General features: G+C 50.8%; 2 protein-coding genes and 1 long non-coding RNA gene across 8 annotated transcripts; 2 read left to right on the top strand and 1 right to left on the bottom strand.

Moving 5' to 3' along the window:
- Window positions 1-219: 219 nt before the first annotated feature.
- LOC130159111 (uncharacterized) lies at window positions 220-820 on the top strand. Its single transcript, XR_008825619.1, has 2 exons — window positions 220-453; window positions 529-820. It is a non-coding gene; the product is annotated as an uncharacterized LOC130159111 (long non-coding RNA).
- Window positions 821-7490, bottom strand: LOC130159090 (uromodulin-like). Of its 3 annotated transcripts, none has more exons than XM_056360312.1 (9): window positions 7241-7489; window positions 6247-6313; window positions 5538-5705; window positions 4560-4765; window positions 3815-3975; window positions 3004-3249; window positions 2180-2339; window positions 1620-1764; window positions 821-961 (listed from the first exon to the last, which is right to left on the bottom strand). In XM_056360312.1, exons 1-9 carry the CDS (start codon window positions 7241-7243, stop codon window positions 858-860), a joined length of 1260 nt encoding a protein of 419 aa, XP_056216287.1. In that variant the 5' UTR covers window positions 7244-7489; the 3' UTR covers window positions 821-857. The 3 variants fall into 3 exon arrangements, with proteins under 3 accessions (XP_056216287.1, XP_056216288.1, XP_056216289.1); XM_056360313.1 differs by having other exon boundaries at window positions 821-958; XM_056360314.1 differs by lacking the exon at window positions 6247-6313 and having other exon boundaries at window positions 7241-7490.
- A 1741-nt stretch (window positions 7491-9231) lies between these two features.
- On the top strand, window positions 9232-22860 carry DRC7 (dynein regulatory complex subunit 7). 4 transcript variants are annotated; one of them, XM_056360257.1, is made up of 15 exons: window positions 9232-10045; window positions 10475-10649; window positions 11508-11633; window positions 12813-13007; window positions 13329-13490; window positions 13813-14031; window positions 14753-14878; window positions 16131-16203; window positions 16663-16791; window positions 17627-17755; window positions 18389-18615; window positions 19486-19704; window positions 20793-20903; window positions 21984-22094; window positions 22484-22860. In XM_056360257.1, the coding sequence occupies exons 1-15, from the start codon at window positions 9921-9923 to the stop codon at window positions 22484-22486; spliced, it is 2130 nt and encodes a 709-aa protein (XP_056216232.1). In that variant the 5' UTR covers window positions 9232-9920; the 3' UTR covers window positions 22487-22860. The 4 variants fall into 4 exon arrangements, with proteins under 4 accessions (XP_056216232.1, XP_056216233.1, XP_056216231.1 ...); XM_056360258.1 differs by having other exon boundaries at window positions 16128-16203; window positions 20847-20903; XM_056360256.1 differs by having other exon boundaries at window positions 16128-16203.
- The last annotated feature ends 1257 nt before the right edge of the window (window positions 22861-24117 follow it).

The raw sequence follows: 24117 nt of genomic DNA, 5'->3' as shown, positions 1-24117 counted from the left end.
GGAGGTAGGAGGACTGACTCACTCCAGCCCACACTCACAAGGTTCAGGTCTGGGAATTAGCAAAAAAAAAAAAAAAAAAAAAGAGAAATCCCATGAGCTCCTTCGCAATACATCCTCTCCAAATGGACTGCAGCCAAGCTCCTTGGGCAGGGATTTGCTGGACGTCCTCCCTGCAAAGCACCCTCGGGCCAGCAATGATTTCCGTGAGGACACCGTGCCTCACTCAAATGCACGTGCAGCGCCGCCTTGTAGGGAGAACGCTTGTCTTCTTACCTGTTTTCGTATTAATTCTCTGCCAGCTGCCCGAGCACTATGGACTTAGTCTTTGATGCTTACAATGTTGTTTGTTATTTGCGTTATATTAGGGATGTACTGATGGGCAAAAATCTTGCTGGCAATTTGTCATGAAGGAAAGGAGAAATCTGTCCTGAATGAAGGAAGAAATCTGTACGGGTAAGTGTATGTACACGTGTGTGTGCACATGCAGAGCAGCCCTTCCTCTACTAATGCTACATCTGTGTCACACAGAGCCATGCAAAGTCCAGCTTTGGTGAGCAAGTATCTAGTCTGGGTACCTTCATGTCCCCACACACCTGGGTGACTCTCTGGGGAGGAGAAAAGCAGGAGGAAAGACCCTCCCATCCCTGGGTACATATTTTGAGTCTAGAGAGCGTGGGCCAGGAGGGGATGAGAAAGTCCTCAGGATGCTACAGGGAACAGAAACACTCTGATGTGACTCATCCTTCAAGCACCAACATTTGCATCCAACTTGCATCTACCTCCTTCCCCAAAACCCCTGTAAATACACAGCAAGAACTTCTCTGCTATTGTCACATTTATTTGGGAACAGCCATTTTCTACACCATCCGCTGCCACACGCTGGCGGCCGCAGCAGCCACAGTGAGTGCACCAAGCACACACAGCAGGATGAGGGCCCCCGGGAGCCACGGGCTGGGTCCTACTGAAGAGAAAGGTTGGTTACACATCTGGGTGCCCCGAGCCAGCGCTGAGCCCTGGCACGGCATCTCCTGGCTGAGGGCAGATTTGGGGGAAGTCCTCTGCAGTGAAGGGCAAGAGCCCCTGGAGCTGGGGCTACCTCAGGGCTCTGAGGGCACGAACAGCGCTTGGTCACCCCAACTGGCCTCACCTGGGGCCTCCACCCACACCTGCTGCCCAGGGCTTCCATTTAGCTCAGCATTCATGCCTGGTCAGAGTGATACTGTAGGTGGGCTTGCCCCCAGCCCTGGTCCTGGACCACTGCTTGGATCTCCTGGATTGACCTAGGTGCTCAGAAGGAGCCTGCCTTGCAGACGTGCCGCCTGAAAACCCAGCCTTCCTTGTGCAGGGCGCTGCACTGACAGCCTTCTGGCTCCTGGTTGCTCCCTCCCAGCTCCTCTGCTCAGCCTGACCTGTGCCTGGTACGGAGCCACTCACGCAGAGCTAACCTCTCTGTGCTGGTCTGGCTTCTGGAGCACGCCGTGCATGGCCATGACACCTGAAAGACTCCAAGCTTCTGTGCAGGGCAGTGATTTTAACAGCCCTTTTTAATAACCTGGTATTGCCTAGACAGTTGCAAGGGTCCTGAGTGGCTCCGGCCCTCCTCAGAGGGACATACATACCTCCCAGGTCCTGTTGGTCAGTCCTGGAATGGTGGGTCTCCACTCCCAAGGAAGGAGCAGTCAGCAGGTGGATGGGCCCATAGGAGACAATCTTATTGTAGTCATCTCCCAGTGCCCGCTTGCTCCTCCAGTGCCTGGGGCATTGCTGTCAACAAAGTCAAGGGAAGGGTGATGGGATCAGAGGGCAGGGGAGAAGCCTGCTCTGGGGGGCAAGAGCCACCCTGGTGGTCTCTCCCTGGCAGAGACACAGTTGGGGCTGCAGCCTGGGAGCAGCCAAGACCCTGGAGCATGAGAGGAGCTGGCTCCTGAAGGCCCTTAGCCTTGGTCCTAGCATAAACCTCTCCTCCTGCAAACACCCGGCAGAGGGAAGAGGGGAAGGAGCTCTCTGGTGGGTTCAAGACCTTTAGTTCAGGGTGCTGGGGTGAGCTCCTGCTGCTGGGAGATGTTTATTGTGCTGAGGCACCCGAAACCAGAGCAGAGCCCCTTCTCCAAACAGCAGGCCTATGGAAGGGAGGTCCCCGCGCCGGCCAGGGCATAGTGCAGACCCCAGGAGGGCTCACCTTGGCACAGGGCTCCAGGCTGTCAGGGAGGCAGAGCTGGACACGGCAGTGCAGGAACACCTCAGGGTAACCAACAAACTGAAACATCTGGAAGCTGAACTTGGCAGTAGTGCTCTCTCCAATGGCATTCAGGTAAGTCACTGTCTCATCATGGGGACACCTGGGACACAACGGCTGAGTGAGCAGATGGCGAAAAAGGGGGAGCATCCCAGCCTGGGACACCAGAGCAGGCAGGGACTGGGAGCAGCCCCCAGGCTTGGCTGAACAGGACTATTTCTTTCTTGGTGCCAGTGGGGATGCCTTTCCTTGGCACCCTGCAATGTGCCCAGCTCGGGGAGGAGGTGTTACCAGCACAGGAGCTGCCTCACGCCTTGCTCTGTGGGGCCACAGCTGCTCTGGGTGCAGTGAGCCGGGCTGTGGCTCCCACTTCCCAGCTATCCACGTTACTGGCTTTAGCTTGACTACAGCCACCTCTAACGCAAGCTCTTCAGTTGAGACCTCTCCTTGCAAATCCCAGCAAGGTCTCCCCTCTCCCATCCTTGCCCTTTGCCTCCCCAGCTGGTCAGGAGCCATGCCAGAGGGAAGGCAGCACTACTGGCAGCAGAGCAGGGTCAGGAGAGGGGACTCGGTTCAAAGCACTCAGGGGGCTCAGCCGTGGGGCTGTTCCACTTAATGACAGTGTCCACCATGGGTTCCACCTACAAACACTGATGGTGTCAATGCTTATGGCTCCCTCACAGCAACCTGTCCTTAGCACCCAGCAAAGAGATGTGACTGTGCTCATGGTGCAAGGAGACCAGACGCACTAGGGACACTCCACTCACCCCTTCTCAATGAGCTTGTGCTGCACATCCTGGTAGGGATCCACGCTTGGCGTGGCCCAGCAGTCATCAATGCTCAGCAGGAAGTACTTGAGCTGGCGTTGTCCTTCTATCTTCAGCAGGACATAGACCGTGTTGGTGATGGGGATGGTCGCGGTTGGCAGGTGATAGGGCTGGAGGTAGGAGGAGGTCTTGTACAGTCTCATGCTGACGTTGAAGTGCCCTTCTCTGACCATGAACTGCACCAGCCTGAGAGGGGAGGAGAAGAGCTCACGAGCAGAATGAGAAGGCAGGAGGGACGTAGCACAAGTCAGGCCACTGGCACGAGTGCACTGACTCTGGATGTGCCTCTGCTCCCGGTGGAGCCTCGTGAGAGCCAGGCCCTGGGCTGCCTCCCAGCTGGTACGTCTGTACCATCTATGGACAGAGGCCAGGAGCTCCAGAGGTTCCCACTGACCAGCTGGCCAGTGAGGGCTACAAGAAAGGCAACCCAGGGGTCCTAACCTGCACCTCCACAGGGCCCTGATGGGGGCATCTCCCCGTACCCACCCTTTATTTTTTAGAAGTTGGTTTCAAGCAGTGAGGATAGGAGAAAGGTAGATTGTGCGTGCCCCTCTTTGGCTCTGTTCCAGGCCCAAACCTTGTGTTGAAAAACCGTGTTGGGATGAGAAAGGGAAGCACCCTGACCTGGCATTGCTCTCAGAGCTCTTTAGTGGCTCCCCAGGGCCTTTGCAGATCACCTCATTGGAGGCAGCTATTTTTCTGCAAGCTTAAAGATACCATGTCAGCAGGAAGGCAAAGAGGGACCACTCACTTGTCAACAGCAGTGAGAGTGAAGGGCAGGCTCACCACCTGCTTGTAGGCATAGATGCAGGAGAAATGCACCTCCAGCTGAAAACTCCGGGAGATCACGCCCCTGTGCACTTCCCGCTCTGACTCAATGACATTGGAGTATGACACGTGGGAGCCGTTTTGCTGGAACAACACAGAAATCAAGTCTCCAGACCATGTCTAAGTCCACACACAGAGCTCCAGGCTTTGGTTCAGATGGTGCAACTCAGCTATAGCTGCCCCAGGTCTTCTGGATATCTGCTGGGGTTTTGCTCAAGCCCCATATCCAGAGGCTACTGGTAACAATCACTGGAGGACAGGAGTCAGCATAGTGACCACAGGTGAGGGCTCTTCTGTGCAACACAGAGCTGGGGCACTGGTTCCCCTGCACCCACCATGACCCATGAATTAAGTGAGGGACCAAGGAGCTATAACCAGGGCTGCAGAGCTCAGAGGAGGCTGCCAGAAAGCCAAGGGCTGTTACCAGCTGGTAAAGAGTGTGCTGAGACTTCCATGCTCTGCTGAATAAGACAAGATGTGCTACCAGCAGGAGTTTGGTGGAGGCAGAAAAACTTTCTGACAGCCCCCATGGAAGCCTTTCAAGGGAACGAGAACTTTGCAGCACCCAGATATAAAAGAAAAAGCCTCCAGGGCTTCCCCTTGCTGTCCCCCACTCAGCATGTCTGCTCCTCTCATGGTTTCAGAGCTATACTCTGCTGGATCCTCACCTGAATTACTGATCCACAGGCAGTGTGGTTTTCACCTGTGAGAGTGGCTGCAAAGAACAGCTCACCCTCTTCTTCCCTTTCTGAGACCTTGCATGCCTGGTTCTTCAAGTGGACAAGCTCCCAGGGGATTTTCAAGAGTTCAAACACCTCCTTCCTCACCATCATCTTCATGTACTCTTCCGCACAGGCCAATTTCAATACCACATCTAGGGGAAAAAGCCATCTGCAATAGCAATAAGGAAGAGGCCTGAAGGAGCCCTAGGCCACCTATAGGATGGCATAGTCCCACTGAGCTCAACAGACCCTCATCCCAGCCTTGCTGGAGGCTGCTGGCAGGGCTCTCCAGAGGCGCTGGGCAAACCCCAGACCTTTGGCAACACACAGAAGTTAATGAGGGTCTGTCACTCTGCTGGTTGCCTAAGACCTGCACAAGTCCATGGCTGCTGCCACTCTGAACAGACACGGTCCTTAAGCTCAAGGCATCAAAGGCAGATGCTGCAGGTCTGACCCCTTTTGAGAGCTGCCTACTGTCTACAGAATCACTGCAGTCTGCCAAGGGCACCGGACAGGGACAGCCACCCTCTCTTTCAGATGAAGGCAGCACAGTTTTTGGCCGGTGTCTGGAAGGGGCTTCACTGTAGCTGTGCCGGAGTGCGTGTGCTTGTTCTGAAGCTGAGGCAGCTGTGCTCCGCAGCATGCCCTGCTGTTCTGGCATAGTTACACCATAGCACCACGGCCAAGGAATTAAGGAACTAAGACTTCTGTGGAGGAAGGAGAAGGCCTGTGACTGGGTCTTGTACCAACGTGCAGTCAGGATGTGGTGGTGGTGGCAGGGAATGCACCTGAACCAGGAGCTGAGACATGCTCCTGCAGCCTGTGGTGGAGGGCAGTGGTAACACCAGTGCGCCGTGCCCACCACCCTTCCCTCCGGTGTCTGTGGACAGACCAGGGAGGGCTCACCAGCATCCCCAGCCCTACCTTGGCAGAATGTCCCTGTGAAGCCCGGTTTGCAGCTGCAATGTGGTCTGTCCTCTGCCACCTGGCAGTCCCCCTGATGTTGGCACGGGTTTGGCAGGCAGGGGTCTGGGCTCCTCTTGAGATGGAAGGCAACCCCTTGCCTCAGGCCATGCGGGCTCATCAGCTCACCTGCAGCAAAGGGAAGGCAAGTAGGCTGAAACTCAGCAAGAATACCTCCCCTACAAGAGTTGCAACAGTGAACTCACCCCACAGCATGAAGCCTTGCACAGCTCGCAGGGGCTGAGACCCTTGCCTAGAGCTGGAGCAGACACATCTGGAGAAGAACCTGCCACCTTGGCTTGCCTGCGAGGATGGGACTGGGAGCCTGGGAGGCCTCCTCAGCATGACTGTGATCTGGATCAGAGCTATGGAGCCTGCCACCAGCTACCAAGGAGAGTGGTGGCATGTCACAGCACCTGTGCCTCTCTCCACAGGTTATATACCATACGCGGCTGGGATGGAGAGCCTGAGGTTTCTGCCTAATTTGCCACCGTTCTAATTTGTCACCCTGGTTCCTGCCCCATCCCAGCCCTGCTCTGCTGTCCCTACTTAGCAGCCTTCAGCGGCGCCCTGAATGTGGAACCAGGACATGAATCAGGGGAGCATTTGACCTCTCCTTTCCATACTACCTGATTGTGACCCAGCAGGGACAGTGTACAGAGAGACTCACTCTTGTTGCCTTCACAGCCAGCCAGGCAGAGAGCAAAGACCAGCAGCCAACATCTCACAATCCTTTCCTGTAAAAACAAGCAGACTCTGGGTAACCTGGGTTTTTAGCCCGCTCACTGGAGATGTTTGCAGTCATTCAGAAAGAGCCAACCTCAAGCATGGCTGGGATAATTTCTGTACTGTATTTCCTCCAAAAACTTTAGGTTCAACAGTACAAAGTAATTTCCTATCCCAAAGGGCCAGAGCAGCAGCGCCTCCCCCCTGCAGGCTAGCACAAGGGTCAAATGAATTTAGGTAGCTATTAGTCCTGGATTTAAGTAGCTATTTCCGAAAGAGAGAGTGGGAGAAAGCAGACCTCGGAGCTGTAGACATGTACTAACAATGATAAAGCCACAGTTCAGTAAGAACAGGCACTTTGAGTAAAACCACACAGCTGAGGCATCAGTCCAGGCTCTCCAAGGAGGAAAAGAGCTTCCCTCTTCCCACTACAGCTCTTCCGAAGAGTTAGGATTTGAAAAGGGATCCTCACTTTTACAGTAACCCACATCCATAACAATAAGACAATGGGATAAAAAAACCCCAAAGCCTTGAACACAACTAAAATTAATGCCACAGAGCCACAGATTAAATGGATCTCCCTGTTGGTACAGATAATGGATTTCCTTAGGGAAAGGAACAGCACGGTGCTGGATGAGCTCTGGACATTGGAGTCTCCTTATCAGAGACATGGGTATGAGTGAGCCAGGGCTGGTGGCTGGAGCAATGCTCTGCCCGGCCGCCCCTCTGCCCTGCAGGTGCACTGACAGCGGGGCAAAGCTAATGCCAAAAGCCCTGCTCTGGTCTGGCAGCACATGGTGTACACCTTCCACCCAACCCCGACCAGCTGTGACCTCCAGGCGAGGAGGGATTATTCCCCACCCTGCTCCTTGCTCACTGCAGCAGTCCTGATACACCCCGCCAGCATCAAAATCTCACCTTGTTCTCATCCCACTTACCATCGCTAGGCCACTCTCTGCTCCTCCACCCACCGCTGCCCTGGGTCTCTTGTGCTCCCAGCCCGGTGCCTTATATCGCCTTCCAGCAGCTCATCCTTCTCCCCCACGCAAACATGCTGCCTCTGCGATTGCACAAGAACCAGCTTAGCATCCTACGGCGGCGGCCAGGAAGGAAAGGACTCTGCCAAAGTCCATCCTCAGCACGGATAGCCCTTCTGATTAGTCGATCGCTCGTCAGCACTGATCCAACTCACGGCCCTGACAGAATGCCACACAGGGGGAGTATCTGCAAAATCCCCGAGAAGCTGGGGTGTTGTGCATCCCGCTGGTTGTGTAGTATCTGCTTTTGACGCAGCAATAACAACAGATACTGCAGCAGCACACGCGAAGGCCAGATAACTGTGTGTACTGAATACACACAGTTTTGCAACCACAATGTATGTTTGCTTTGGCCAGTTTTTTAATGACTTCTGACATCTAAGATCTGGTGAGAAGTACTGGGGAGGGATGGAGGGGTGAGGGCTTGGTGCCACCATGCTTTGTGCAGGAAACAGTAACCAGCTGCAAATAGCAGGAATCACCCACAGTGATGCTTCTTGACATGTATGGGTTGTACCCTGCATCCTTGGAGCTGTGATGGATGCAGCCACCATGACAGAGCACCAAACGTGAACATACATCCGTCTGGGGCTTCCTAACCAGAACAATAACCAGAAAACAAAAGTTTAGCCCCTGACCCTGCTTCCAGCCTAATGAACTGCCAATTGTAAAAGAAAAAAAAAAAAAAAAAGAAAAAAGAAAGGCCTCTCCACCACATCTTGCTGGCAGCTTTTGGGTGAGAATCTTGGCTTTCTGTTGGGGAGGGTTGACTTTTGTTAGAGAGTGAAACCTGCGAGTTTCAGAGCAGCCTTGTGCTCTCTGAGGGGCTGACGGCAAAGCCCTGGCAGGTGGGTTTGGTGGCTTCCCCCTCATTTCACCCCAAAATCTCCTGCAGGGACGGGCTGCCGGCAGGGCCCGGCTCCCTGGGGTGCAGCGGCAGCTCTTGGGAGCCTGCGGCCAGGGAGGTGCGGAGGCCAGCGGCGGGGTGGGCTGGGGCAGCCCAGGGGGCGCGGGCTGGGCCCAGGTATTGCAGATTCTCTTAATATTTTACTGAATCTTTCTATAGTTTGTGTTTATGTAACGGTTTGTTATGAGATCATTTTGATCTTAGGGAGTTAACCTCCGTGTTAGGATTTTGTTAGCACTTATTGACCAGTGAGGTGTGATCGCTGTGCTGCCTGTTATCCCAGACGGTTACTGGGAGTCCCCGTGCTATAGACCACAGTACCCTTAGTCCTTACCCTGCAGGCCACAACCAGAGCGCCCAGGTTCTAGTGTGTGTAGGATGAGTTACTGGACAGCTTGGCAAGGCCGATATCCAGCCGCCCAACCTGGCAACAAAACGTACTTTTAAGGCATCCTGAAGGGAACTCCCTTCATTATAACACTAAAAATCACGCCCACAGGTCAAGAAGACCCTTGCCCAGGCAAAGACCCTTCCCCTGAGCAAGCCTAGCAACAGGAAAGGGTGACACAGCAAATATTACAGTTATATGCAAATTACTAACCCGTCGTTGCAACTGGGAGTGTACGGCCTTGTAATTTTGTGTCTAAATGTAACGGTGACATTAGACAGGTGTGCTTGATGTGCGGAGACGCCCCCGAGCGCCCAGCGCTGCAATAAGGGAGCGCCTGCTTCTTAATGCTGCGCTGGTGTGACCAGGTTTGGTTCCTGGTTTCGGTGGCACGGGCAGCGCCCGGGAGCGCGGGGGCAGCCCGGGGCCTGTCTGGGGCAGGGGGTCCCTAAGGGACAGGCCGCCGAGGGGCGGTGCAGGGGAGGCCGCAGGCCGCGCCGCCGCCCCCGCGCCGCCCGTGCCGCTGCCGTTGCCGTGGCGGTGAGGCGGTGAGGCGGTGGGGCGGGGGCAGGCGGCGGGAGGGCCGGGCGGCGGCAGCCGCGGCCTGGCCGTCCTTGAGAGGCGGGGGCCGAAGGGTCGGCGGGGACGGGAGGTTGCCGGGGGGCTGCGGCGACGGGGCGCGGCGCTGGGCCCCTGGAGGACGCGCCCGGCCCGCCAGAGCAAGGCCTGTGCCTCCCTCCCGCGGCCCGCGGGGTCAGCCCGACCGAAGGGAGGGGAAAACAACCAGCCCCCACGCCCCGGAGAGGCGCACACACATCCAGCCCGGCCGCCCGCACCCTCGGGGGCCGCTGACTGCTGCAAAACACCCGCCTCCCCTCAAGGCCGCGGCGCAGCGGCCAGGCCCCGGCAGCCCTTGGCTCTGGCGGGGCCTGGGGGTCCCCGAGCGGCCCGTGGGCCGGCAGCCTCCCGGCGGACGGAGCACACGGCACGGGAGCGGGGGGCACGCTGCCGTCGGAGCGTGGGGATGTGCTGTGCCCCACCGAGCTGCCGTCCTGCCATCTGCCCCGCGCTCGCAGCGCCCAGGCTGTGCAGCCACTCAGTTACCGAGTGCGGCCCAAAGCCACCTTTAGTGCTTACCCGTTCCTGGCACGCTTCTGCCTGCCTCAGCCATGCTTATGTGCTGAATCCCCGTGGCCAGGATGCCAAGGGTTGGTGTTGCAGTGTGTCTTGGTCCCACCACGTTCACCCTGGTGTGTGCATTTCTGTAGTGCCCCGGACCAGGCAGCATGGAGTTCCAGGATCTGAAGGAGGAAGAGGAGCCAAGAGAAGACGAGCTGAAGGCTTCGGCGATTAGTGATGACTTCCAGAAGAAGGTGTCTCTGGAGCAAGCCTGCATCCCAAGTGATATTGCGTAAGTCACGGGTGTTTGTCAGTTCCTGGGATGAGCAGGGATGGTCCCTTTGAGGTGCACAGGGAGACCACACACATGTGGATGGCACATGTGGTCGCTTTGCACAGGGAAGGGAGTGAGCGGCTTTTGCGTGCCTGGTGTTTGTCCAAGAGTGGGCACATGTGAGTAAGACAAGAGAACTTGCTTCATTGTCCATTCATACCCTGGTGTATCATGACACTATATAAAGATCCCCTGGCCCTCTGGGTATATGTCAGCTTGCCGTTGCTGCACAGAAACTTGTCTCTGTCAAAATCTTGTCCTTGGATACAATCCCTGTTTTTTCCCTGAGAAATAGGGAGCCCCTGCCATGTTTTGATAGTAGGCCATCTTGCCTGAATTGCTCCTGGCTTATTACCTATGTCTCTCTGCCTCCTCCTGCCCTGGAAGTGATTTTGACTGGAGCTCCATTGACACATCCCAGTTACCATCCTCGTACAAGATAAATTCCCCAAAGGAAAAGAAGCTGTTGCATATTGCTGACAGTTTCCTCCAGCGGTACGCTCACCTCCACCCTGACCGCAAGCCGCTCTTCCTCCACCCGGTCAATGAGTGTGGCCTGCAGGTATGGGGTGATGTGGGGCTGGGCCACAGCACCGGGGGCGCTCAGTTTCTGTAGTGCCAAATGCTGGGGAAGGACAGCAGCCCTTCCTGCCCTCCCTCCTGGCCAAGGGGAATGGGAACCCACTTGCAGTGCCCACAGCATCCTGAGCAGGCACACAGCACCCCAGTAACAACCCAGCTGTCTAAATCCACAAGCACGTTGTACCATGCACGCGGTGGCGGTGTCATGTAGGCTGCAGGCAGCTGACAGCCCTGCGGTGTGATGCTTAGGAAGGACCACAGGTACATAAAGGAAAGTAAAAGAAACACACGAAACGAATAAGGCTCAGGCTCAGGAGTCTGGATTCAGAGTTAGGTCTTATTCTGAACTTCACAGAAGTTGCAGGGAAGGAAGTAAATGTGGAAGTTTGTGGTCTGGTTTTGTTTAAGTCTGGGTCCAAGCTGCACAACTGTTGTCTGGTTCTGGACTTGATGCTCCCTCAGGTATCTGGAATTGGTACTTTGGGCCAGCTTTCCCTAATTTTTCCTATGTCATTAACATGCAAGACAAAAAGTGCTGGTTTATGTAAAAGCTGGAAAGGGCTGTAGCTGTTTGTCTTGCTTGAAAACTCAGAGAAGAGCTGGCTCACATCTGAGATGAGCTTGATGTTTTAGCCACAGACAAGCAGGTGGCCTCTCAAGCCCATGCAATTTCCATCTCCAAACAGGTGAAGAGGGTTACTGACGCTGTTGATATGCTCTAGGGTGGTTCTGAATGTGAGCTGCAACTTAACATCCAGAGGTGGTCTGAGGCTGGCTTTGGGCGGGAGACTCTGCCAGGCATCTGTCGGCTAACCAAAGTCCTTTTGTTGCACTACAGAAGTTTGTGAGCACAACCGTGAGGCCAACCCTGCTGCCTTATCCAGAACTGTACTACTGGGATGGCTGTGCCAGCTTTGTCTCCGACTACCTCACCATGGTGCCCCTCAAGTCCCCTGTCACACCGGTAAGAAAGGGGCCAGAGTCCCATCAGAAACAGCCACATCCTGGAGGTGACAGAAGGGCCTCTCAGCAGGATGCAATGTGGAAACCCCTGTGGCTGGGATTACAAAGGTCTTTGACCTCCATCATCCCCTGATTACTTAGGCAACCTCCCAGTTTTGCCAGGACCTGTGCACTCTGGAGCTGTAATCCCAGTATGGGAACAGTGTTTACCTGTCCAGCAATTAAGCACCATTTCTACAAGATTTGGCCTGACCCTGCCTCTCGGTCAGCCCAGATGACTAGCTGGTCTACTGTGGGTTGCTATGGCTGGCAAGCTTCCCCTCCGAAGACTGAGACACCTTGGAACAAAGGATCATATAAAGCCTAGGAGATGATGCTTGACCTCAGTGACTGTTCCTGGGGGCTTTAGCCATTTCTATCCCAGTTGTGGGGATATTTGAGCGTGGCTGAAGGGAGGTGTCTGGACTGGAAAGAAGGCAGAGGCAGGGCAAGTTCTGGCCTGTTGTGAGCCAGCTAAAGTGAAGGGAGCATACTCTTTGCTACCAAGGACTGCTGATGCCCTGCAGGGTGCCCCAAACAATCTACAACAGCCCCATGCTGGACAAGTGTGTCCCAAGAGTGCCAGGGTCTCCAGAAGAACTCTGGCACTGTGCGACCACAGAGAATGTCTCTCTATTTGGCAGATGGAAACTGCTCCAGTCACCTAAGGTGATGCCTGAGGTCTGGGAGGAGATTATATAGAATCCCTCTGTAATGCAGTATGTTCAAATTGATCCCTTTGCTTGCTCCCCAGTGAGAGTCAGAAAGGAATGTTTCCTCCTTTGAACTGTAATTGAGCTTATGGGTCTTTTGCTTTGCAGTGCTGCAGACAGACCAGCTAGAGATGGAGGTAAACCCCGCTCCAGAGTTGTGGTTAGCATTCAGCAGATTGATGAGCTTGTTCTGCCCATCTCTCCCTATGGTTAAATTTGTCACCAGATTTGGGGTCAGAATTTCCCCATATCACTTTGGAGGGGACTCGTGGGGTCTGTGGCTTATATAGGAATTTTATATAACAGATTCCCTATGCATGCAGAGCCCAGGGATATGGGCAATGCTTTCTTTATCTCCTGCTGTCTGCCTAGTGCATGTTTCAGCTTCATGAGACGAGCACTGGGAATATGTATCTCTCTCTTTCAAGCCCACTTCACTTTACTCGCCAACCACCATCCTGAAATACCAGCGAGGGAACTGCTTTGACTTCAGCGTGCTGCTGTGCTCCATGCTGATTGGGGCCGGGTATGATGCCTACTGCGTGCATGGGTATGCTAGCCGTGAGATATGCACCCTGGATGAGACTCTGGAGCTGTGCCCACTGCTCAAGAAGCCACAGGAGGTGAGACCTGCAGCGAGTGGGCAGGGAGGAGCCCAGCATGTGTGCTCAGCCTGTTCAGGGAGCTCCAGAATTGAGCTAGGGGAACAGCTTCAGGTCCAGGCTGGGGTTCAGTCTGTACCAAGCAGGGAGCTTACCAAAGGGATCATTTGAGTGATTTTCCACAGTTCCTTAAGAGGCCTCTTTGGCTTCACAGAATTCCTGCTTACCAGTCAGATACCGCAGTCTGCCAAGGGTTGGGAACCAGGAGGTACCTGTAAGCCATACATTTTCTCCCTTGTCTCGATCTCTGCTGGGCTTCACAGCAATACCCTGCTTTTGCAGAGGCAGGTACCAAAAGAGGAGGAGAAGAAGTCGTCCAGCAAATACAGAATTAAGTTCCCACCAGTCCGACAGAGCCAGTTTGACCTTCAGCAGGAGGCCAAGAAGAAGGCAGAGGCTGAAGCTGCTCAAAAGAAGAAGGAAAGAGAAGAGGGGAAGGTCACGGTGAGTTAGTGAGGGCCACCTCACTGTGAACTCCAGGACCAAGAGCTGAGACACAGGTAATGGGTGACCAAAGAAAGGAGCTCACCACCCTCCACTGTGAAGTATGACACAACCCTGGTCATGGCCATGAGCACTTGGCCTCTGGGAACACGGTGTGTGCTGGCACAGAAATGAGTGAGGTAGTACATACCCAGTACGTTTCTTCTTCAGAAGAAGTGTTAAGGGCCTGGAGATATTTAGAAGTGGGGAGAGGGGAGAATAAGATTGCCCATTGGGTTGGGGTGAAGTGGCAATAATGACTGCTCAGTCTTCTGCACTACAGGAAGTGGAAAAGCCCAGGCGTGACCGTTTGCATGGCTTACGGGTGCACGCATGGGTTTTGGTTCTGTCTGGGAAGAGGGAGGTTCCTGAGACCTTCTTCATCAACCCCTTCACGGGAAGCAGCCACAGCACCAAGGATGAGAGCTTCCTTGGGATCGAGAGCATCTGGAACCACAGGAACTACTGGGTGAACACGCAGGACTGCCGGAGTGGCTGCAAGGTAATGAGCCCTGAAACACCCTGTGCCTGGGAGGGACAGCTGGGATAACCTGAGTCCTGCGGAAGTCCAAGATCAGTGGTGATCCCAGTTTCCATTTCACCATTCCCTGTGTTGGCTCTGGTCATGTTGCTCCGATTCCATAGACTCAGACTACCCCAGGACATCCCAGACCCTGAGCTAGAAAATACAGATCACATCTGTTAAACCCCTACAGCACTAGAATATCAGCTTTTAAGGCTGGCTGGACACTCATTCTCTCAAACAACAGTTTTTAAGGCGAAGGATGTTTTGAGCCTCTCAGGCATGGCTCAGGGCAGGAAAAAAATCTTTATTAGGCCCTTCCCACACCTCAGCTACTCCACAGCTGATACAAAGTCAGGGAGGCAAGGGTGTGAGTTAGCGCAGGTTGACCTTGGGACAGTATGTGCCCCGAGGAAGGAGGCAGAAGCATTTCCAGCAACTTCCTCTCATCTGTGGCAGAGCCACCATGAGGAAAGGGGTCTGTAGATCTCTAGGCACAGGGGCAGTCTTCAGGGTCCCATCAGCCAGCCAAGGGTCTGATGAGTCACCTCACTGAGATCCAGGGTCTGTCTAGAGTCCTTTAACTCTCTGACACCCAGCCAGGTCCAGAGCACCACAGGTGGGCAGAAGCAGCGTTCAGTTTAATGTCAGGCCCTTGACACTGCGCTTTAGTTAAGTGGATTTCTTCTTTATGGCCTAGGATCTCATCTTTGACTTGAGTAACACTATCTGCTGGGAAATTATGCTTCTGGAGAGCAAGAAGCCTCTTCAGCTGCTTGCAGATTACAAGGAAAATGAGTTACCTGACAGCAACATGGATGACATGGTGAGTTGTCACAGCACTCTCAAAACTAGCAGGCTGCAACAAGGTCTTTTACTATCACATACCAACATACTCTTCATGCCAGTCCCTCTGCTGCCTTCTCCTAGTCTCTTCTCATTCAGGGCACTGCTCTCTCTTCTCTCTGCTTCTTCCTCCTCTCTCTTCCTCGGCCGCTCTCTCTTCCTTGGCTGCCCAACCTCTTAACAGAACCAGCCACAGTTGCACCTTACCTACATCAGCCAACCCACCGCCCCTGAAGCCAGCCCACAGCTGTATGTTACCAATGCTAATTAACCCAGCTTCATTCCTCTATAGTGAGTGACCCAAATGATGGCTCTCATGCAGCAGGGATGTTGTATTGAACTGGTGTGTCCGTACGCCTGCCTATGCCTCCCTGCCTGCTGCCCTCTCCAGGTCAGATCGCTGTTACTCTAGCTAGGTTTCGGTTGGCACTTTTGATTTCTTCTCAATCTTGAATAGATCTGATGCTTCTTAAAGCAGGACCCTAAGTGGTACTTCTGGTGTCCTAAGTAGCTAGGGTTCTCTGCAGGCCTCCCGTGCATTGACCTTTGGGATGGAAGAATTTAAAACAATAAAATCCAAACTGAACATTTTTCTGGTTCCCCTTTCTCTGCTGGTCAGCACTCTGCCCTTCTGGCTGCAAGGTGAAGTTGCCAACCAAATGTTGAAATAATGTATGTACACTAATATACCAAAAATGCTGTGTACTGGAAACAACAAGTGGTATGTTGTCCTGTTGGGAGAGCACAGCATGATAAAGCAGGCATTGCACCAGCACAGCAGGACGGAGGAATGCCAGTAACAGTACGTTCCCTCCTGTTATCTGCTCTTCTCAGCCTGTGCCCATAACCGGGGAGCAAAGTGCCCTCCACTGTCTACATACAATAAGCTGGTCATTAGTTTGAATGGCGATTGTCACCTTCATCCCCTGTCCAGCATGAATGTTAGCCAGGAGAAGACCATTTCATTAGGCTTGAGTAGGGAGGTGCTAGTGAGAGTGTGGGGATGCAATAAAGCTCTCCTTCCTCATAAACTGCAGCGTGTTGCTTGCCTCTGTCCTCAGGCTGCGTGTGACTGACACAGTGCTCAGAACTGTGCTAGCATGTTCCCCAGAACCAGCACAGCCTCGCACGAGCTGAGCTCTGATTGCTGCACCACACTCTAGAACCAAAATGCCTCTTGGCACAGTGAGAGAAGCTGCCAAAAATGCAAATCTCTGCTTCTGTTCCAGCAGGAAAAGGAGGAGAAAGACATGAGTTTTGACATTCCACCATCATGGGTAGCTCCAATTCAGCTGTCGCCCAGAGGTATGTATTCTTCCATTGCTCTTTGCTTGACCTTTGCAAACCTTTGCAAACCTTTTAGTGGATTTGGGACATTTCTCTTATTCAGGAGTTCTCCCTTCAGGATGGACAAGGTACAGCGGTGAAGTGTGGTAGCTGAAGGCAGCAACAGCTGTTGGTCTGAGTGCCTGCCCTCAGTGTACTGTCTCATCCTGGGTGGGAACCCCCCTGCAGACACAGGCAGACAGACACGCACGACTGCCCCTGCATTATCAAATACCTGCTTTGGGAGTGAAAAGAGTTATTACACTATTTTAACATTAAAGCATAACAGGCAGGGTCTGAACAGCTTCACTGGCAGCTGAACACAATCAATAAAGGCACAGTTTCCCTTAGAGCATGATCTTCTGCTTCTTGAATTCTTTCTCCTTGGGCTGAGTATAAGGGAGTAAATTCTTCTGACACCTCTCTTGCCCACTGCAGAGTTTGAGACCCGCTGTTCCCAGGGGAGGAAGGTGATCCTGTACAAGAAAGCAAAACTGGAGAAATGGGCACCATACCTGAATAGAGATGGGCTGGTGAAGCGCCTCACTGTCTACGCAGACTTAGAACGTAAGAGGAAGGAGTGAACACACTTGACGCAGTGAGCAAACATGGCCCGGGGTGTGCTGATGGGAAGGGGGAGGTGGTCCCCTTTTTGCCAGAGTCTCCCTTGTCCTTTCTCATTCTCCTTTCACATTTGTGGGGGACTTGTCTACCACATCTTCAAACACTTCATCACGCCCACTGTCTGTCAAACCCCAGAACTTTCCAGCATTGCTAGGGGATCCTGCAAGAGTCTGGATCTGTTTTAGACCCCAGTGCTGAGGCTGTTTGGTGTTGCAGGTCAGCTGCTTGGATTTTGAGTCTTCAGAGAAAGGTAAGGCTGGTTTGATATGATCCAATAGTATCACTATTCCCACTGGTGTCGACAGGAGCCATAGAAAGGGACAACTACAGACTGTGGATATTTCTGTACTGGAAAGTGTTATTCTTCAAGAGCTGGTCCAGGAAACCGTGCAGATTCCTACTGGACACACAGTGTCCTGTCCTCTGCCAATCTCATTTCCCTTCACTCCTGGCACTATCATTAAGTATTTGGGATAGAATTTCTCTTGCCTAACTGTAGCCATCTGCCATGCCGCTTTCTCCCCCTGAGCTGATTGCTTTAGTCCTTGTTGCTAGAGGGGTGTAAACCCTCTTAAGGTATAATTCATCTACTCAAACATACGTTAGGATCCATCTACAAAACACCCCTGTGTACTGGGCCAATTCCAGTGCCTATACTAGGTCTGCTGCATCTCTATCAGGAGCGCAGGGTGCTTGCACAGACACTGAGAGTTCATCAGGTGACTGTTACCACCTCCAACAGTGATGTACAGTTGTGGAATGGTTTGTCTCCTGCCAGGTACTGAAGTAGTAGAAGGGAGGGAGTGGTTCACAAACCGAGAAGACATGTTGGATAGGAGAGAAGTGAATAAACAAATGCAGCTGACCACAGTGTACTTCAGCCCAGGACGCCTCTTTGGTCTTAAAGGTATTCCAGCTCATCTGGGCAGCCACTGCAGATGATGGGACTTCATGTGAATCCCTTCTGGCAGTGGCAAAGGCACAAAACTGCGGGGGTGGCAAACTTGTGGGATGAATTCCCTAGATAAATAATATGGTCTGTAGTGGAGAGTAGAGAATTGAGTTATGGGCTTCCAGTCCTGGACAGTGCTCCCCTCCAGCATAACAGAAGAAAACCACATCCCTATCACATCTATAGGTTGATATAATTTACCAGTAGAGGTGATAGAAGTAGAAACTTTCTCCTTAGGATTTTGTTTGGTCTCTCAGTGTTGTGTAGCTGGGGGAGAGAAAGTCCTGCATCAGATCTGTTGCTAAAGCAGCATTTCACGCAAAGAGGCTGTGCCTGTTCCTGGTTTGGGAAGAGCAGGGTCCAGGCTCCACTCACTGCTGCCTTACTGTGTAAGAAAGGCAGTGGCCCTGCGAAGCTGTCCTGCTGTCCTGGGCCATGGCATATTGTATGCAGCAGTGAGGAGATAACAGTCCATGCATTTGATTTATTGCCTGCTGAGGAAGGTGAGGCTTCCTCTGGACACACTTGTGTTCACCATACGATGGCTGCTGACTCTGAAAATGTATGCAGTCTCTCTTACGTCCTTAGCTCACACCTATACATCGCTGGAACCCGAGACTGACCGCACGATGGAGTTTTACAGTGAGGCGCGAGCTGATGGCCTCCAGAAACGTCTTGAAAACGCTCGTGAGATGACAGAGTACTTTTTGGGGCGGGATGACTTCCTGCACATCCGGCACATGGAGTTTGGCCAAAGAGAAAAGAACGTACACTTGGCTGGCACCAGTACGGACATCAACTCCCGGCCCATAACGGTATGCCCAAGGCAGGAACAGAGAAATACCTGTCACTGTGATATTTATGTTATGCAAACCATACTGCCTAGAGCTTTAGGTTCACTTTCAGTGGGCACAGCCAAGGCAAAACTCCAGATGTGACCTCCAAGCCTTATTCAACTGCTGTGTCTCACAGTCACTTGCCTATCAGAGAGCTACAGCGTGACCAGTTGTCACAAAGTGTATTGAGCAGCTAGAATGAAACTAGGAAACTAAGACTTGGAAAATGTCCGAGGAAAGAAAAAATTATGATTTTGGAATGAATTTTTCACAAGACTCAAAACTAGTGAAACGAGTTCATGTTCTAACCCCAAACTAATAACATTTTACATTTCTGATGAAGTGTTCCATCACTCTGATTTGTTACAAGCAGGTACTCTGCCTCTTCCCCTAGTCAGCTCTCAGGAGAGGGAGGAAATCCAACACCTGGCAGTATGGCTCAGACACTTCACCTGCCAAGACAGAGCCATGCCGTGGCCTGCCTTTGGACCAGCACCCAACACGCTCCTTTTTCCTTCCTTATGTTGGGATTGCAGGTAACTGCTGTGCTCCAAAATACCTTGCTTCCTGCGGTTCCTTCAGGCAGGGATGCATCCCAAGCTAACTTTGAGCTTGGACAGCATACTCGGCTCCACAAGTAGGAGACTTCCGTATTGCTTTGAGCAGCTTTCTGCTTTTTTCCTCAGGCATAGGAAAGAACAGTAGGACTAGTGGCCAAGAGATGCTATTGTAGTCCAGGCAGAAGAGCCCAATTTTTACCTTGCGTTTTTACCCAACTCTGCAAATTTTGCCCATTTTGTGTTGTCTAACCTTCCATCTCTTTTTTTTTTTTTTTTAATCCCCCATTAGGAAATCAAGGAGTGTTTCCACAGAAATGTAAAAAAGCCTGCTGATGAAGACGTAGCAGAACGTACCTTTCTGATTACAGAGGAGAGAATCCAACTGACGTACCACCTGAAGGATTACTACATTACTGCCTCAACGAAGGAATTCTTCAAAGCAACAAAGAGGAATAGAAGAAGAAATGAAATCTCTGTGACCCCAGAAATTTCGTGCATCACATACCAGGTATGAAGAAAAACTACTTCTATCTTGGAGTTCTTCTAGATCACAAGTCATAAAGGGAAGGTGACATGTCAGTGGAAGAATGACAAGCATAACATATTCCCTGCTGCCCCTCTGCTCCATCTGCACACCTCCCTCACACAGCGCCTCCAGGCTGACAACACAAATGCCCTTGGAGATGCGCTGCCCTTGCTGGAAGTGGCTGGGCACGCAGGACCTAGTGTAGCGTGAAAAGCTTGCTCTAGCCATGCGTGAGGTCATCTTCCCAGACTTGGTCATCAGGCAGTGTAGACACAGCCACTGGGATCTTGCAAGATGCTGCTTGGGCTCAGTCCTGCAGATTCATGGTAGGGAAGCTGAAATTTCCTCTGCTATTCTCCTCTGAAGAAGAGAGAACAGCCGACAGGCAGAGGCAGGCATCCTGGATTCTAGCTCTGTTTCTGCCACGGATTTCTTGGCTCACATTGTTGCTTAAATCTCACAAAGCTTACCTTGCAGACACAGCACAAGTTGCTGAGGTTTAATGCATTGCTGACGGATAGACAGCCTTAAAGAAAAGATACTCCAGAAAAGGTGGAGTGCTGTCATTAAGCCACATTCTCTCATTCAGGGCAGGGGGTTTGCTCCACTAACATCATTGATGTGAGTCTGTAACCGGGGGCAGAAGTCTGCCAGTAAATTCTGTGATGCTGCACAATTCAGTTAGGACAATCAAACAGAAATTGCAAACACAGGAATTTTTTTTTTATGTTATGCAATTTTTTTTGTTTTAAGTTTCTATTTCCCATTGGGGATACACAGAGCACAATTGCTGGAATGCCATCCTTTCATCTCTAACCCTGCAAAACCAATTCCAACCATAGAACAGAAACATCAGCAAAGTGCAAGATGTGCTGTCTGGCTCATTACTGATGGATTCAGAATCAAAGTTAAGTCTTAAGAAACTGTTGACCGAGGGTTAGATGTTTAAATGATGGAAGTCGGTGTCACGATATTGGCTTTAGCAGAATTGTGCCAATTGCTATTAGTAGAGTACCTGGTGCTATGCACCCAGAGAGTGCTACTGTCTTTCATGGCTTATCTGCTTCCAGGCAGGGCCCGCTGAGAAAGAGCTGAGTCTGTTCCACCTGTACGATTTGTTGCAGGAGTTAAAAGAGGAAGAGAAACGGCTGAAGCGACAAGTCCGGCAATCTGAAGCAGAGGTAATGGGGAGGTGTCCACACTGTGTCAGAGTTGGTCAGGCATGGAAACAGTTTCAGCTGACTGGTTGCTGTAGCATCCTCAGCATAAACTGTGATAAAAATAAAACTTTGGTGTCACGAAGCTGGTCTTTGTGCTGAATTATCAAGCTTGCAACCCAGACACTGTTCAGTAAAGATGTAGCTTTAACGTATTTATGGCAAGTCCCACACTTTCCAGCTCCTGCTTTTACTCTTTTTTTCTCTGAGAGGAAGACAGTCTCAGAGAGCAAATGACAGCATAGGAATTGGGGCATCTGGAAACATACCTGCTTTTTGCCTGGGAACGAGACCCAAAAAGTAATGAAGTGACTTTTTGTGGGAGCAACTGTAGGGAAACACGTAATAAAAGACATTGCTTGTACTACTAATCACACTGTGACCAGTGTAACAAATCCATGTTCTTAAAAGCATTTGTAATTACTTCATGATAAATACAACCATTCTAGCAGATGGAGGCAAAGCTGGATCCAAGAAAAATGGGAGTTTTTTAAATGTTTTTGTGAGGAAGAGGAAGCCCTGATGGAGCTGGAGAGGGAATGCTCAACTATATTAGCCCTGAATACTAGTAATAATTCTGAACAAGACTGCAAAAGTTCCCCCCCCCAAAAAAAAAACCACAACCAAACACAAAACTTGAAGCTACTTCACAGTGACCTCACAAATTATTTTGCCAAATTTCTGTCTTGATGTATGAACAGACAAATTATTCACATTGCTTGTGCTGTATTTCCTGTTAAGACAAAGAATAAGCCAAAGCCATCAGTGCAGTTTCAAAAGTAGTGGCAAGAGTGTGACTCCAGAAGAGCTTTACGTAACAGATAGTATCAATAATTGTGTTTAAGAATTTGATACAGAGAAGCAGTCTAAAAATAAGACCACTATCAGCTTGATCTATCAGCAGGATATGAACATAACAATCTTCTGTATTTAACCTTATGCTACTGTTCTCGTATGCAGCATCTGCTCTGTTAGCAGGCTGTGTGTAGAAGTACTGTCATTTTGTGAGAAAGCTGAGAGCTCTTTCTCCTGATTTTTTGGAAGGTGTTAGATATTTTGAAGATCTGTGAGGATGAAGAAACCACTGTTAAATTGTCAGTTTCGACTTATAATACAGGAAGGAATGAAAAGAGAAGACAACAGTATGAAGTCATGGTAGGTAGAGCTCATTAATCCCAGTATTTATTACATGTACACAAAGAAATCCAGAGTAAGCTTTTTCTTTCTGAGGAGTTCTCTCTGAAGAGCTTTTAGTATCACTAAAATATATTGGGCCAAATCCCTAGCAGGTGTAAGTCAGCACAGCTTCAGCTGCCTTCCTATGAAAATATAACACGCTTATGCAATGACCTTCTGGAAACACTTGCATCACCAAGAAAGAGTATTGGTTTATTTTGTTTAGTTAGTTTCTTTGACTGCCTGAGTAGTGCCCAGGGGAGGTCTCCAAGTAACCCCCCAGGAAGTCAGCACTGAAACTATTCTGTAGAATATTCTACTTGATGTCCTGGTGCAGTTTTCCTTTGACATCCCCCTTCTTGTTCTAGTGAAAAGCAGAGAGCCCCAGAGAGACACCTTGCCCTTGAAGAAAAGCCTAGCTGAGCATCTCTGTCATGCCTGACTTCTTTATTCCTTCACACCAGACACTGGAAATCAGTGCTGAAGCTTGTTAGAAACAGCCTGGAGAAAACATGGAAAGATCTTGCTATATGCCTGCAGTAAACCTTTCACAATTATTAGATTCATGGAGATTTTAATAAACTTGTTGCGTTCCACTGGCTTTCACTTTTCTCTTTTCTTTTAAGGCCCATCTACAATTACATCAGTTGTCTTCCCACGCAATTCCGTGATGTTTTGAGACTGAAGTCTGAATGAGACTTTAGCTTTAAGGCCTGCTTTAGAACTTGCTACAATTTATGTATACTGTGTTGCAGGGCTTTTCTTCCCAAACCTGCTCCCTAGCTGCTGACATCAGGAGCAGGACTATTTGGGAGTACTGATAACAAATTTATAATTTGATTTTATATGTAGCACAAGCAAATAATTTGAACTTGTGAGTTCACAACTAATACAAAAATTCCTTGACCTCAGTTTGAGCTCTTTACTAACTACAAAACCCAGCAAAGACTAATAATCCAATTGACAAACTTTAGATTTTAACAACTTTATTTTTCTCTTTGAATATATCTACTTCCTGTTTACAAATATCGTCAGGCAAGGTAAAACGTCAAGAGAAATCTAAAAAGCTTTCCAAATCCCATAAATTTTAGTTAGTCAAGTATTTTGGTTAATTCCTCGAGATCCACAAATGGAAGTTGGTATGTGTGTGCCACGTACTGATACTTATGTAAGTCCCTGCACCTGCTAGGAAGCAATTCCTGATGTTCCCTACAGTACATTAGGCACTGTGGACACCTACAGTGGTTCTTCTTCAAGGAACAGCCTCTAATGATCATCTTCAGCTGATTGCACCTGAGGGAAGGCAGAAACTTATTTTGCTGTAATACAGCAGAACAAGGGATGTTACAGCTGAAATACAGCATCAACCAGCGCAGATTAAGCTGCTTGTTTTATGGTAGCTGTCTTTTGTAAAAGTATAATAGATGCACCAAAGGGCTTTTACAGAGAAATGCACACCCCTGACTGCCTATTTTATTGCAACAGAAGTCATTTTTTCTTGCCTTCTTTCTGTTAACATTTTAAGGGGTGAACACAGTGTTAAAACCAGAAGCCACCCTAGCTCATTACGTGTGGTCTGAATATCCTAGGTCATTAAAACATACCAAATTACCCTTATAGAGGTTATTAATTTGAGCATCACTGGAAGGACGCACTGCATTTTGGACTCAGAAATGGAGAGCAAAGAATTCCACGTCTCCTGTGGGAAACAGCTGCAGTGTTTGACACCCACCACAGCAAATCCCTGCGTCTGCCTGGGCCTTCCAGCAACCAGTTTTGGAGCTCTAAGATGTCTTACCACAGCACATTGTGTTCCAAGCCATTCAACAACAGCAACAGCCTATTTCACACCAATGCTGTTTCTGATAGCTCTGCGTCCCGCAAACAACCCAAGAAAGGAGAAAGCTCAGAAACAGCTCCCTCTTCGGGGTAGAGAGGCATTCAGGTAAGAATGCACTACTGAAAAGGAACATCAGGAACTAGCCAAAACAATTTCCGAATT

Source organism: Falco biarmicus, chromosome 15 (assembly GCF_023638135.1).
Source record: "Falco biarmicus isolate bFalBia1 chromosome 15, bFalBia1.pri, whole genome shotgun sequence".
NCBI classification, from domain to species: domain Eukaryota; kingdom Metazoa; phylum Chordata; class Aves; order Falconiformes; family Falconidae; genus Falco; species Falco biarmicus.
This window is presented reverse-complemented; position numbering and strand designations above follow the sequence as displayed.

Coding starts and splice junctions, on each gene's coding strand:
- DRC7 (XM_056360256.1), top strand. CDS start 9,921: ATGGAGTTCCAGGATCTGAAGGAGGAAGAGGAGCCAAGAGAAGACGAG. Junction 10,650..11,507: donor TCAATGAGTGTGGCCTGCAG/GTATGGGGTGAT, acceptor GTTGCACTACAG/AAGTTTGTGAGCACAACCGT. Junction 11,634..12,812: donor TCAAGTCCCCTGTCACACCG/GTAAGAAAGGGG, acceptor CTCTCTTTCAAG/CCCACTTCACTTTACTCGCC.
- LOC130159090 (XM_056360312.1), bottom strand. Junction 5,706..6,246: donor TGGCTGTGAAGGCAACAAGA/GTGAGTCTCTCT, acceptor CCTTTGCTGCAG/GTGAGCTGATGAGCCCGCAT. Junction 4,766..5,537: donor CACAGGGACATTCTGCCAAG/GTAGGGCTGGGG, acceptor TTTTTCCCCTAG/ATGTGGTATTGAAATTGGCC.